The sequence below is a fragment of the Bufo gargarizans genome, chromosome 6, assembly GCF_014858855.1.
Source record: "Bufo gargarizans isolate SCDJY-AF-19 chromosome 6, ASM1485885v1, whole genome shotgun sequence".
Classification (NCBI taxonomy): domain Eukaryota; kingdom Metazoa; phylum Chordata; class Amphibia; order Anura; family Bufonidae; genus Bufo; species Bufo gargarizans.
Genome location: NC_058085.1, coordinates 273,946,291 through 273,961,166, shown reverse-complemented (window position 1 = coordinate 273,961,166; position 14,876 = coordinate 273,946,291). Strand labels below are relative to the sequence as shown.

Genomic DNA, 14,876 nt, shown 5'->3' with positions numbered 1-14,876 from the left:
CTGAAACAGTTCTGTAAAGAGGAATGGTCAAGAATTACTCCTGACCGTTGTGCACGTCTGATCTACAACTACAGGAAACGTTTGGTTGAAGTTATTGCTGCCAAAGGAGGTTCAACCAGTTATTAAATCCAAGGGTTCACATACTTTTTCCACCTGCACTGTGACTGATTACATGGTGTGTTCAATAAAAACATGGTAACATGTAATTATTTGTGTGTTATTAGTTTAAGCAGACTGTGATTGTCTATTGTTGTGACTTAGATGAAGATCAGATCACATTTTATGACCAATCCATATCATTCCAAAGGGTTCACATACTTTTTCTTGCAACTGTACATTAAAATACAAGAACCTAAGCTATAGAGCACAATGTTAAACTGCTGCAGATATACTGTGTCTAAAAAACCTTATTCACATATAGCAGAATTTTATTTTATTTTTTAATAATTGCAATAAAGTAATGAAATGATACTTATGCTATAATGGTGATGAGTTTAAACCTCAACAGAAACACTTCAAAAATAGAGACTAAATAATACTCTCTCTGTCCCCAACAGTAAAAAGTTTGATTTTATATTAAAAAAAAGTGCAAAACGTAAAATATGATCAATTAACACCCATGTTAAGCCACACCCTCTTGTTTAACCTGTGTATACCTGTGTTGGGAAAGGTGGCAACCCTACCCAAACCCCATATCATCAATAAAGTTTCATAGATTTTGATTCAAATAAATAGACCCTATTGGCAAGTTATTGGATCCAAAGGCAGCTCGGAAAAGTTTTTTTCTCCTGGATCTTTGGGGCCCACTACAGATTTAATTCTGGGCACATGGACTACCGGAGGATGCCCTTCATTTATGATCCTCTGGTGGCACAGGGAATATAAAGACCGGTCTTGATAAATCACTCCCTTAGGCCTCACATAGGCGGTCTGTGCCCGTATTGCGGACCGTAAACCACCAGTCCACAATATACGGGCACCGGCCGTGTGTGCTCCGTAATATGGATGTGGCCCCAGTCACTAGAATTGGTCTGCAGGCTGCCAGACACGGCGCAGGGAAGCCCGCGGAGCGCTTCTGTGGGCTTTCTGTCCTGGCATCCGCTCCATAAAAACATAGTACATGTCCTGTTTTCTTGCGGTGCAAACGGATTGGAGACCCATTCGAGGGAACGGGTCCGCAGTTGGTGGCCACAAGGACGGTGCCCGTGCGTTGCAGACCGCCATTTGTGGTCCACAGCACAGGCACTGACCGCCCACAGCAGTGTGCATGGCACCTTAGTGTTATCTCACATCATTTCTAATTAAAATAGAGAAGATAGGTATAGAATTAGGTTTTATTTGTTAGACATCTGGATAGAATCACTGTATTCAGACAGATTTTACAGTATGTACGGTATTTTATAAATGTACTGCATCACGGATACAAGTTGGAACTCTGCATGATGTCAACTCCGTGTGAAATCCTTCAGGATGCAGATTGGGATATAATAAATATAATGAGATGGCTGGAACCTTCTTTCATCCCAGTTTGGAAATGATAACCGGAAAAAGGGATGGAAAACCTTTTTGACAATTGCTGAAGTCCTATGTAAGGCTAAATTCACACTATCGCTACAGCCTCCGACTGCAGTTCCGTCAGATTAGACCGGAAGAACTAAGGGGCGAACACTCAAACAGACCCCCACCGAGTCAAGGAAGCCAGTCAGGCCCCACTGGCAACCGTTATGGGATGGATCTGGCACGATCGTCATGGTTTCCACTAAAACAAAAACCATGATGGTAGTGTGAACAGAGCCTAAGAGAATGGAGACGCACACGGTTGTCACTTGCTTGGATGATGATATTGACGCGGTCCACTTTCCAACTTGATCTACGTTTAGCTATATTTTTACCTCCTCTGCAATCTACAAAGAAAGGCGTCTGAAGAATAGAGCCCTGACCTCTCGCTCTGAGAATACGCAAGAAATACGGAAACCGCACCCAGCTTCAGTGCAACTAAAAAAACACAGACGAGCTGACGAGTAATGGAATGTCTCCTGCCACGGTCAGGACGAGGCCGTCCAGTCCAACACGCCGGCCCTTGTTATATACACATCTGAGATGATCAGCTCTTCCAGGTAAGAAAGTTTGGCACAGACATTTAAGTGCATAAAAAAAAAAAATCTAAAAAACCTTTCCTTCTTTAGCCTATAATTTGTAAGTAAAATATTTGACTACTGATACTATGGCTTGAATATGAACCAACGACATGAAATTGTGCAAATATATTCTCTAGAGGCTGCCCGTTCCTTCTCATTTCCCAAGAGCGTTTAAGGGATCGTCAAACGCTGTGGAAACCTTGGCATCCGGCTTGGTTTCAGACCCCTGCTGAGATGACTTGGATTTTGACTTGGTCTTCTTCACACTGGGCACGGACGCTGAAAATATATCGTCTGAATGAAATGAAAAACAGTTTTTAGGGCACCGAGATACTTCAGAGGAAGCAGTGAGTCCTCCTCACTGCAAAAAGCCAGTCCTCACAACCATAGCTGGCCCTTTGAGCCAACTGCTCGACCCATTCCCTACTACGTGCCATCAGAAGAAAGTATTTTAAAGAGGTTATCCAATGATTAGCATTTATCAAGTAACGGACCCGCTGCGATCCAGAGAACGCGGGTCCCCGAGAGCCCTTTCTAAATGGAGCAGCAGTGCACATGTTGGTCAACTGCACCATTCGCACCTATGGGACTGATTTAGACGGCACTGTCCGTCCCATAGAAATAAATGGAGCAGTGGACCGACATGCACCAGCATTCAATTCAGAGAGGGCACTTGGGGACCTGAGTTTCCACCGTTGGGACCACCAGTGATGCAACATTTATCCTGTGGATAGATGATAAACACTGTTCATAAGATAACCCCTTCAATATTCAAGGTCAACCAGGAGAGGTGCCCGGTAGACTATCACAATCCTCTCCCTATTAAAACAGATCAAATTTGGTTGACCTGAGCATCTTATTCGTAGGGGGGAGGAGGGGGGCGGGGGGGGGAAAGAACTGCTTGGTCAGCTAGGTTATGATCAGCTTAGGCTTAGTTCACACTTCAGTTATTTGGTCAGTTATTGAGAGCCAAAACCAGGTTTGGGTCAAAAACACCGAATAGGAGCAAATCTTTCCATTATACCTTATCTCCCAGTAAGCTTCACTACTGGTTTTGGCTGGATGGATAACTGAAGTGTGAACTCAGCCTTAGGGTCCATTCACATGTCCGTAGAATGGGTCCGCATCCGTTCCATTGTGAATGGACCCTTAAAGGGGTTGTCCCACTAAAAATATGCTCTAGTTTTAAACCAGCACCTAGATCTGAATTTCATGTATTTACAAATGTATCATAGCCACCGAGTTAGGGCTCATCCACATGACTCATGTGGTCCGCAAATTGCGGATCTGCAAAACACGGATACCGGCCATGTGCATTTCCCAAGGGCGCATGCACAGAAATGTTTTTTTGTTCCGTGACCGCTCCTTTTTTTTTGCGGCCAGTATGCAGAACCATTCACTTCAATGGGACCACAAAAAACGGAAATTACTGTGTGCATTCAGTGTCCTATTATTGTCTGCATTAGAGACAAGCATAGGAATGTTCTATTAGGGGCCGGACGTTCCGCAAAATGCACACAGCGGATCGCAAAACATCCAACGGTCGAGTGCATCAGCTCTTATTTAATGAAATATGAGCATGCGCAGACCGCAAAAAAAGGATCCGTTTTGCTGGAACATTAATGCATGTCAATGGGAAAAAATGCCGGACCCAGCATTCTGGCAAGTGTTCCGGAATTTTGGCCGGAGATAAAACCGCAGCATGCTGCGGTATTCTGCCCGTCCTGAAAAGGCAAAAAGACTGAACTGAAGACATCCTGGACGGATTACTCTCCATTCAGATAAAACTGATCAGTTCTTTTCCGGTATTGAGCCCCTAGGATGGAACTTAAGGCCGGAAAAGAATAACGCTAGTGTGAAAGTCTAACTCTAAATCTAGCAGAACTATTGGAGCAATGAATGTGGAGATCTCTGGATCCATGCGAGTTACAGGGCTGGTTCTAGCTTTGTTAGAGATTGCCATTTAATATAGGGCTAATTTTCTTTTTTGATATTATTCATGGGATAACCCCTTTAACTTCACCCCAAGTAAACATTTTCTTGCTATTAGGTTTACAAGTACCAATACCTACCATTATAGTGGGGGCAAACCGCAAAATCTCCTGTATACATCCAAGTAGACATTAGCTATTCTGTACGTGTTAGCAAGATAGTGATTTCACCCATACATACCCATGTCATCATCAAATATGGATTTAGGTTCTGCCTTCTTTTTGGACTTCTTCTCTTTAGGATTTTGTGTGAAGTCAGCAAAAATATCTGCATTATCATCGAAGAGACTGGCTTCCGAGGCCCCTTTTTTCTCTTTTGCTTTCTTTACTGGTTTGATAGCTTCCGCTGCAAATATATCATCCTTAAAAACAAGGGACAGAAAAAAAATATATAAAAATCAGCGGTACTGTCATAGGGGCTATTCATTAAAACGTTGATACATCCATGCAAAAAGTATTTGGTTAGATATCTGAAGAAAAACTGTCCACTGTCAGGGGCGTACGCTTATATCTGCCCAGTAACCCAAATACTATAATCATGTTGCTATGTGGAAATGTTGGGCATTACGCCATAATCAGCATTCCATAACAGACTTAGGCCTCATGCACTCGACCGTGCAGTTTTATACGGTCCACAAACCGCGGATCCGCAAAAAATGGAAGCCGTCCGTGTGCCTTCCGCAATTTACGGAACGGGCGGCCCATTGTAGAAATGCCTATTCTTGTCCGCAAAACTGACAAGAATAGGACATGTTATATTTTTTTTGCGGGGCCACAGAACGGTGCAGCGGATGCGGACAGCACATGGAGTGCTGTCCGCATCTTTTGCAGCCCCACTGAAGTGAATAGGTCCGCACCCGATCCACAAAAAATGCGGCTCTGATGCTGACCACAAGAAAACGGTTGTGTGCATGAGGGCTTAAAGGGATTGTACGCTTTAGAAAATCCTTGTTAGAAAACACCCCTAACAATAGACTGATCAGAGGGTTTCCTGATGCCGAGACACCCGGTGATCATCTATAATCGGTGGAAAAACCAAGCAGCAACTGTTCGCTTTCCCTGCAGTACCACCACAGGGTAAATGAAGCATTACACAGTTCACATCAAAATCAATGGGCTGCACATATGTGTTATTGCTCATTTTGGACTAAAAATAAATGTTTTCAATTGGTCTTTATTAAAAATTTTCACCAGTTTTTGTGATACATGGGTTTAAAAATCAGTCTATTTGTAGACTATCATTATCAGCTGATGGCTCATGTGAAGGCTCATCTCTGATATATTGACCTCACGAACATTCACTAGAGCTAAACGCTCATCAAACTGATAAGAATATGGCTTAAATGAGTGTTTATGAGGTTGGGAGATCAGAGATAAGGCTTGACACAAGCCATCAGCTGATGGAACTCAAGAGTGACAGTCTGCAATAAAATGATTTTTAACCCCATGCATCACAGAAAATGCAGAAAATTTTTAAGACCATAAAAAGTTGTGAAATTCAATCATAAAATAAAATTTCCCCAAAGGTGTCCATAACCTTTGATCTTCCTGATCCCAAAATGAGAGATCATGAAAGATTGTACTCAATCTGAAGGGTTTAAATGTCCAGACTTGCAAAAAAAAAAACATACACCACTTACTTCAAACATGTCGCTGGCTGCGGAAGTCTCTTTTGGAACAACTGGCTGAGTATCTACTTTCTTCTGAGGTTTCTGAAACCCAAAAAGATCATCTTCAGGTTCCTTGTCGATCAGAGAGGTGGGCTGGGGTGTCTTCTTAGGTTTGTCTTTTCTGGACTTAAATAAATCATCATCACTACCGTCACCACCAAACAGCACAGCTGAAGATTTCTTCCCCGGATCCAAGAAAGGCTTTTCTGAAAAGTCGCCACCTGGCGATTCTTCTTTCTGTTGTCTGGATGCAACTGGCTTGGGTACCGAGTTATCTGCAAAGAGGTCGGACCCAAATAAATCATTGACATCAGGAGTCAGAGGATTTACAGGGGCTTTTCGATGTGTTCTGGGCTGTATATCATTTTCTGAGAAGGATAACTTCATGGTAGAAATTTCATCTCGATCTGTTCTCCAGTTTGACTCAGCTGGTCCAGTTTCAGGCTTTGCAGCTGATGTAGGGGATATTGGTGGCAACACGTCTTCATTGTCCCCGGAGTCTTGGGATGCGAGCTTCCGGCCTATTCGTGTAGGAGGTCTTCTTTTACCACCAACTTTCACACGAGTCTGATGAACACAAAGTCACAGCATGCTTAGGAAACTGGTAAAAAGCCCCTCAACAAAAAACCACACCTGGCCTTAATGGGATCCGATATGTGCTGGATTATCAGATATTCAGGTTTTTTTTCATGTATGCCCATTTCCTGATGACTGCTCGAATTGCAAATCACCAACAAAAGCAGAAAGCTAGTCACATCGGACTTGGTAACAAGGTCAAGATCAAGGAAGGCTACTTTCACACTAGCGTTTTTTTTGCGGATCCGCCATGGATCTGCAAAAACGCTTCCGTTACAATAATACAACTGCATGCATCCGTCATTAACGGATCCGGTTGTATTATGTCTTCTATAGCCATGACGGATCCGTCATGAACACCACTGAAAGTCAATGGGGGACGGATCCCTTTTCTATTGAGTCAGAGAAAACGGATCTGTTCTGACAAACAATGTAAGGGTACTTTCACACTTGTGTTAAACTTTTCCGGTATTGAGTTCCGCCATTTCCCCGTTATGATGAAGCCGCAGGTCAAGAATGCGTCCCGCCGCTCCATTCTTTCTCTACGAGACTGCTGGAAATATAGCGTTGTACTCGGCCATGCTGCAAAACTGTCAAGCATAAGGATCTGAGGGAGTCTGACCAGGGATAAATTGGGATGGCGACTGGGTCCAAAAAATCTTTTGCCACCACCGTGCAACTTACAGGACTTTAGAATCTGCTGCTTAAGTCCTGGTACCAGAGAGCTGCTTCGGCAGCACAAGGAGAACCTAATTCAAAATGACACATGTGGTTTTAATGTTATGACTGATCAGTGTTTATACTTTTCCACAAATCACTGATCACATAATCATATCTTTTACAAGATAACAGATCACTGATCTCCAACAAAAAGTCATTTTCGGCATTTAATTTGCCCTCTCTCCCCCAGTATGCCTTTAATGATCAACAGGACTGTGGCAATATAGGAATCTCAATATACCGTATAACCGCGTCTTCCATGAAGTACGCCACTTCCTTATTAAACATAACCCAAATGTACTTATTCTGAGTCATCTGACTCTTTATACTCTATCACCACTACAGGCGCCTTCTATTTAGGTGTACGTACTTATTACATACTATATATGTTTTTGTAATGTGTATTATACACCACTGTTGTATGTAAGCCATATCAAATTGTCCCCTGATAAACCATTGCCTAATGGGGAAAAGCGTTGGGACTTTGGAGTAGGGTACTCAACATTTCTGTAGATTTACTGTTCCCACCCAATACCTGTACTTATTGTGGTTTATACAGTAAATGTATTAGGGCTGAAACGATTACTCAGTTAATTGATTAACTGAACACCAAAAAATCCTCAAATCGAATTGATGATTCGTTTGTGCCATGTGACCACAGAGTGAGTGAAGAGCTTGCTATTACTCACGTACCGTGGTCACCCGCCTGCTCGCACAACGCTGCTTTGGATCCGGACGTACACACATCAGGACATTTTAGTTCACTAGCGCTGCGGCTGGGCACTGATGGCTAGGAGGGGGAGTGGGGGGAACTGATGGCAGTGGGAAAGGAAGCAACTGATGACATGGGGGAGCTGGTGGCATTGGAGGGGGAGCTGAACGTACTGGGGTGGGGGATAGCCGACGGCGGCACTGGGGAGAGTTGATGTCGGCACTGCGGTGGGGGAGAGCTGACGGCGGCACTGGGGGGGAACTGATGCACTTGGGATGATCGCACAGGGGGAACAAAGTTTGTTGGGGACTGATGGCAGGGGGTCTGAGTTTTTATAAAGGGAAACTGTCTATTAATTAATTTTTTCTTATTAGATTACTCGATTAATTGTAAAAAATAAATCGGTAGAATACTCGATTACTAAAATAATCGTTTACTGCAGCCCTAAAATGTATATGAAATGTGTTTGGTTTGATGAATGACTAGTGGTGCCTCAGTAGATTCATCCACTATCTGGGGTCATCTACTCTTTTTGTTGAGATTGTCATAATTACATCAAGAACGATATGCATTTTTCTCCCTTTGAAGATCAGTGATCTGTAGTTTTATGCTTTTCCAACCAATCGGAATTATTGCATAAATTCATGTTAGTTAAAAAAAAGAAGAAGAATCTGTTTAAATAGTCCTGAGGTCTCCTAATAATTTGTGTCTAGCGTTATTTCCCCTACATCTATCCTGTACTTCATGTTTACTATATGGAAGGAAGGAAAAGAAGACATTGGGAGTACAGCGGCAGGGCCAGACTACTATGGAGACACATCTCTTTGCATAGGAGCTGTAAACACACAAGGGCTCCCGTCACGTTGAACATGCTATCTGATAGAGCAGGATTCACCAAGTAGATTAATACATGGTTTAGTTTGAAAAAAGAGTCGGTAGAATTTTTAACCAATTCATTTAAATATCTGATCATTGTAGGCTTAGGAGTCTAGTGGGTGGTCTTACCCATGGACTGACCACTATGGACTCACTGAACCCAAAATGACCAGGCAATGAAAGAAAATTATAAAATCACCAGTTCTACTGAAACTTGTGTCCCAAAACTATAGATTGATCAGCTCAGCTCCTCCTGCTCTAGAACTCTGCACATTACATAGATGTTCAATAGGACAGCTTCCCTTTAAGGCTATTTGCACAGTTGCCTCTTTTTTTGTACCAATTGAAGCAATTAAAGAAATATTTGCAGAGGTCAACAATGCAAACTCCTCCCTTATGAAGTGTCTGTTTCCTCCGGTAGGACGCCCTCTGGAAAGTGTCGCCTTTACACTGGGTAGTGTAGGGTAGGGCCTGAAGCACACAGGCATATGTATCCTGAAGTCCGCAAAACGCGGATGATGTCCATGTTGCATGTTTATTTTTTTTCTTTTACAGACTATTGACTTCAATGGGTCTGTATTTTGCAGCCAAGTATACGTACTGTATGTGGAACAGACATACGGATGTGGAAAGCATGCCGATCACCAGTGTGCTTTCCTCATCTGTATATCCCTTCCGCAAAAGAAAGAACAGGTCCTATTCTTGGCTGCCAAATGCGGTCCACGGACCCATTGAAGTCAACGGGTCTGCAAAAAAATGGATGCCACACGGATGTCATCCGTATTTTGCGTATCCGCGTTTTGAGGATCACTAAATGCATAGGGTCGTGTGCATTAGGCCTAAAATTAGGTTTTCCATTGTGCTGAAGGAGCTACCATAATAGGCCTTACATCTGACCAGTGTTCAGATTTTTCCGGATGCTGGTCATTAACTGGATACACCCGGCAACTTACCTGCAATAACCAGAATTATTTTCTCCAAAGATTATTATTCAGTTAGTGGCAAATATTGCACAGTGTCCAGCAGTGACGAATGCACATTAGCAAGATCAATACTGGTCTATCGTACAATAGGTCTGCTACACTATATGTGAACCATAAGTCTATATGTAAGTGACTTACCTTATTCGCATTATGAAGAGTATCAACTTGTGCAGGGGCCTCAAAGCTTGCGCCACCCAATTTTTTTGAAGCCAAGTTGTCCTCTGCTGCTGGTGTTTGCGCTCTTGCTCCTGACGGCTTTGGAACAGCCCCAGGTAACAATGCGGCTGGGTTAATAAGCAAATTTTCCTGAAAACAGAATGTATACAATTTTTTATGCACTTGTTATCCAGTCCTAGTAATCCCGTGTGTAAGTAGTAATCATAGACATAGGAAGGAGAAAAAGCCGCATGCACTACACACAGGAAAGGCCAGTCCAGTTCCAAGCACCTCTAGTGGGAGAAAAAGCAAGGTCAGACAACCAGGAGCGAGTTCAATGAGAGAAACTTGCAGCGTGTCAGTGTGAGGTCCTGCATTACAATGGTTTATAATGCTGTGTGTCCCTGGGAGACCTGGAATCTATTGTATTACACTGACAGCATGATGTCAGTATAATTCAATAGCTTCCAGGACTCTCAGGGTCAGTCTTCTAAATCATTTAGAAGGCTTTGCAAGCCTGTCAGAGGAGCAGAGGTCAAAACGGGACTTCACACTGACCCCCGCTGCGAGTTTCTCGCACTGAACTCACTTTTCTGTGTCTGGCCTAAAACTGGAAGAAATGTAGGCTTCAAAGGCAGAATGAAATCATTGGAAAAAATCTCAAGGAAGAAGAAGAAAAAAAAGAATGGTAATGTTCAATAGTTACTTGGAGTTTTCCAATCCGAGAGGAAAGACTTTTGGTTTTAATTGGTGCTGGGTCAGTAGTTTTCTGTACAATATGGATTTAAACCAAAAAAGGAAGAAAATAAAACATCAAAATCAATAAGGTACTGAAAAACGATAATATGGATATATGCTAAGGGTCCATTCACCCATCCGTGTGTGTTTTGCGGATCCACAAAACACAGACAGCGGAAATGTGCGTTCCGCATTTTGCGGACCGCACATTGCCGGCACTAATAGAAAATGCCTATTCTTGTCCGCTATTGCGGACAAGAATAGGACATGTTCTATTTTTTTCAGGATCGGAATTACGGACCCGGAAGAGCGGGTCCGCAATTCCGGATTGGGGCCGCACAATAGAAATTAATGGGTCCGCAATTCTATTCTGCAAAATGCGGAATGGAATTGCGGATGTGTGAATGGAGCCTAATTCATAGACATCTTCACAAAAGGTACCAATTCTCCAAGCAGAGATCCAGCAAAAGTAGGAAGTCTTTAAAGGGGTTTTCGTAGGCGGAAGAAAAATGATACACAAAAGAAACAGAATGCTGTAAAAATGAAAAAATAAAGAAAGAAAATTAATACATACCGATCCCCTGCCGCTCATATTCCCCAGGCCCCTGCTGGTCTCCATTTCTGATCCGCCTCTGCCAGCGATCGGCTGTGCAGGCATTTCCTGAGAGTCGAGAGGCACCAGCAGGGGGCTGAGAAAGCTTTGAAAACGCGTGGCAGGGGATCAATGAGTGATTTTGAGGAATTTTTAACCAATGAGTATTACCCAGTCAATCCTTTTGAGACAATGCTCCCTGGGAAAAATATGCAAAATAGCTCTCCTCTAGAAGGATGACAGCTTCGTAAGGTTACCTTTAATTAAAAAGATTATTTGTTATTTCCAGCATCTGACAGACCCCATTGACTTACAACAGGGTTACTTACGTTCTGTCCAACAGCGCTATTCTACTAACTAGGCCTAAGGTCTATACATCTTCCTGGATGTAGCCGGGCGGAATGGGACATGGGTTACATAGCAGAGTTACTTCTCTTATGACTATGTAAAATGTTTAAAGAGAACCTGTCACCGTGAAACGCAATGCAATCTGCAGCAGGTTATAGAGCACGAGGAGCAGATCGGTAATAGTTTTGTGGAGAGAGATTCAATAAAACTTGTGATTTATTCATTTAAAGGGAACTTGTCACCTGGATTTTGGGTATAGAGCTGAGGACATGGGCTACTAGATCGCCGCTAGTACATCCGCAATATCCAGTCCCCATAGCTCTGTGTGCTTTTATTGTGTCAAAAAACGATATTATAAATATGTAAATGAACCTTAGAGGAGTTCTGTCTCCTCCATGCTTCAGAGATGAGTCCAGCGTTCTCTGACTCTGAGCCCAGCCACACCCACAGTGAAGGAGACCAGCCACACCCACTGTGAAGGAGACCAGCCACACCCACTGTGAAGGAGACCAGCCACACCCACTGTGAAGGAGACCAGCCACACCCACTGTGAAGGAGACCAGCCACACCCACTGTGAAGGAGACCAGCCACACCCACTGTGAAGGAGACCAGCCACACCCACTGTGAAGGAGACCAGCCACACCCACTGTGAAGGAGACCAGCCACACCCACTGTGAAGGAGACCAGCCACACCCACTGTGAAGGAGACCAGCCACACCCACTGTGAAGGAGACCAGCCACACCCACTGTGAAGGAGACCAGCCACACCCACTGTGAAGGAGACCAGCCACACCCACTGTGAAGGAGACCAGCCACACCCACTGTGAAGGAGACCAGCCACACCCACTGTGAAGGAGACCAGCCACACCCACTGTGAAGGAGACCAGCCACCACACCCACTGTGAAGGACACCAGCCACCACACCCACTGTGAAGGACACCAGCCACCACACCCACTGTGAAGGACACCAGCCACCACACCCACTGTGAAGGAGACCAGCCACCACACCCACTGTGAAGGAGACCAGCCACCACACCCACTGTGAAGGAGACCAGCACCGCCCCGCATCCTCCAAATCAACTCCTTGCTCCCTGACGTCACAAAGCTAGAGCGCCGTAATCTTGCGATGCACAAGCTAGCGCATGTGCAGTTCGTTCCCTGAGGCTGAAGCCAGCACAGGGAAAGAACACTATGCCGACACTGCGCATGCGCTAGCTCGCGCATCGCGAGATTACGGCGCTCTAGCTTTGTGACGTTGGGGAGCAAGGAAGAGATTCGGAGGATGCGGGGCGGTGCTGGGCTCCTTCACAGTTGGCGTGGCTGGGCTCTGGAAACAATAGTAGCCTCATTTACATATATATTAAATCGTTTTTTTGACACAATAAAAGCACAGAGAGCTATGGAGACTGGATATTTTGGATGAACTAGTGGCCACCTAGCAGCCCATGTCCTCAGCTCTATACCCAAAATCCAGGTGACAGGTTCCCTTTAAAACCCTCCTCTTTGCATTCTTAAAGGGGTTGTCTCACTTCAGCAAGTGGCATTTATCATGTTTTGGAAGTCAATACAAGGCACTTACTAATGTATTGTGATTGTCCATATTGCCTCCTTTGCAGGCTTGATTTGTCTTTCCATCACATTATACACTGCTTGTATCCAAGGGTTACCACCACCGCTGCAGTGCAGATACAAGGTGTGCATGCGTGCTTATCTGCGATCCCATGCTCCCGGCCGCCAGAGAGGCCTGTGCTTTTTCCCATATTGTACAAGCACGACCACCACCACTGTTGGACTGCAGGGTGGTCAGAAACATGGAAAACTAGCATTGTATAATGCGATGAATCAAACCAGCAAAGGAAGCAATATGGATAATAACAATACATTAGTAAGTACCTATTAACATTTGCAATGTATTTCCATTTAAAAAGAATCTGTCACCAGGAATGTCAGTTAAACCTTGTAGGGCTAGCTCAGGCAAATGTCAAAAGCCAGGAGAAAGGACTATGCAGGAGGAAGGGCTGGCAGAAGAAGCTGGAGGAGTAACGGTGCACAGAATGTCTTGGGCCCACCCACAGTGCACCTAACTGCTCATTTGCATTTGAATCAAAAGTACTTTTTCTCCAGAATGAAACAATGGATCGTTATGTGAAAGATACCATTACATTCAGCTGAGCCAGCCCTACAAGGCAATGTGCCTGGTTTAACAGTGAATTTCCTGGTGACGCACTCCCTTTAAATTCATATTGAGATACCAACCTCCGTCTCTTCAGTCTTTGTCACCTCATTAGCTCCCAATGGTCTGCCGGATTCCTTAGAAGTTTCCTTGATCTCTTTTTTTATAACAATTTTCTTCGCTTGAACCTTCTATAGTAGGAAAATCATATGCTAGGTCACCAATGACATACTGTACATGTCCAATATTTAAAGAGGACCCGTCACCTCTCCTGACATGTCTGTTTTAATAGCTTCATGCATTTCCCATGTAATAAAAGTAGATGCTCCAGAATTGTTATGTCTGTATGTTGTCCCATTCCTCTAATATTTCTACTAGAAGTCATTACTGAATTGCTAGCAGTCTGCAGTAAGGGTATAGAGGGGAGGTAACCAGTTGGGGGTGTGTACCTGCACTGTCTGACTCTATCCAATCAGTGCTGCCATGTTCAGACAGTGCAGGTACACACCCCCAACTGGTTACCTCCCCTCTGTACCCTTACTGCAGACTTCTAGCAATTCATTCATAACTTCTCATAGAAATAATAGAGGATTGGGACAACAAGGGACATAAGAATAGATGCCGCAGACTTGTTATTACATGGGGGATGCATGAAGCTATTAAAACAGACATGTCAGTAGTGGTGACAGGTCCTCTAAAGCCTAAGCTAAACTGTAACTACCCACATAACCCGCTTGCAGAATATGCCAACAAAGTAATGTGTAAGACTGATCGTCAGAATCCTGCTCTTGGGGAGGTACAGCCTTCAGAATGACCATAACTTTCTAGTCTGAAGGATTAACTAACCCTTTGTACAACTTTAGTTAAAACCATTCTAAATGCTCTAGTTAATATTTGTAAGATATTTTTTATTACCATTTTACAGACAAAATAGGCAACCGAAGTTCAAGGTGTCGATAGCGCTTTGGAGTGTGACCACCAGTACACTGCTGACATGTTTGCAGCTCCTGCCAGTACAATGCCCATTAAGGCTCCTATGCCCGCAGTACAGTGGAATCCGTACACCGCATAGATCAGAACTCCCTTAACTGTGGGGTGCCTATTTTATCTGTAAAACTGTATATAAAAAATAAAAAAAAAGTATTACAAAAATCAATTGTTAGAATAGTTTTAATTAAAATTGTACATAAGGTTAGTTACCC

At 43.7% G+C, this 14,876-nt stretch overlaps 1 protein-coding gene across 2 annotated transcripts in view; it reads right to left on the bottom strand.

Annotated features, from left to right (window-relative positions):
• Positions 1-1,316: 1,316 nt before the first annotated feature.
• The window catches only part of LOC122942450 (WASH complex subunit 2A-like), a 138,534-nt gene continuing 124,974 nt past the window's right edge, over positions 1,317-14,876 (bottom strand). Inside the window, exons 25-30 of one of the 2 annotated variants that reach the window (XM_044300079.1) lie at positions 13,758-13,865; positions 10,529-10,591; positions 9,805-9,972; positions 5,770-6,366; positions 4,311-4,491; positions 1,317-2,432 (exon numbers count right to left, since the gene is read on the bottom strand). In XM_044300079.1, the coding sequence (XP_044156014.1) occupies positions 2,293-2,432; positions 4,311-4,491; positions 5,770-6,366; positions 9,805-9,972; positions 10,529-10,591; positions 13,758-13,865 (1,257 nt within the window). In that variant the 3' untranslated portion in view covers positions 1,317-2,292. The remainder of the gene's footprint in view (positions 2,433-4,310; positions 4,492-5,769; positions 6,367-9,804; positions 9,973-10,528; positions 10,592-13,757; positions 13,866-14,876) is intronic. The other variant, XM_044300080.1, reaches the window with a different exon arrangement.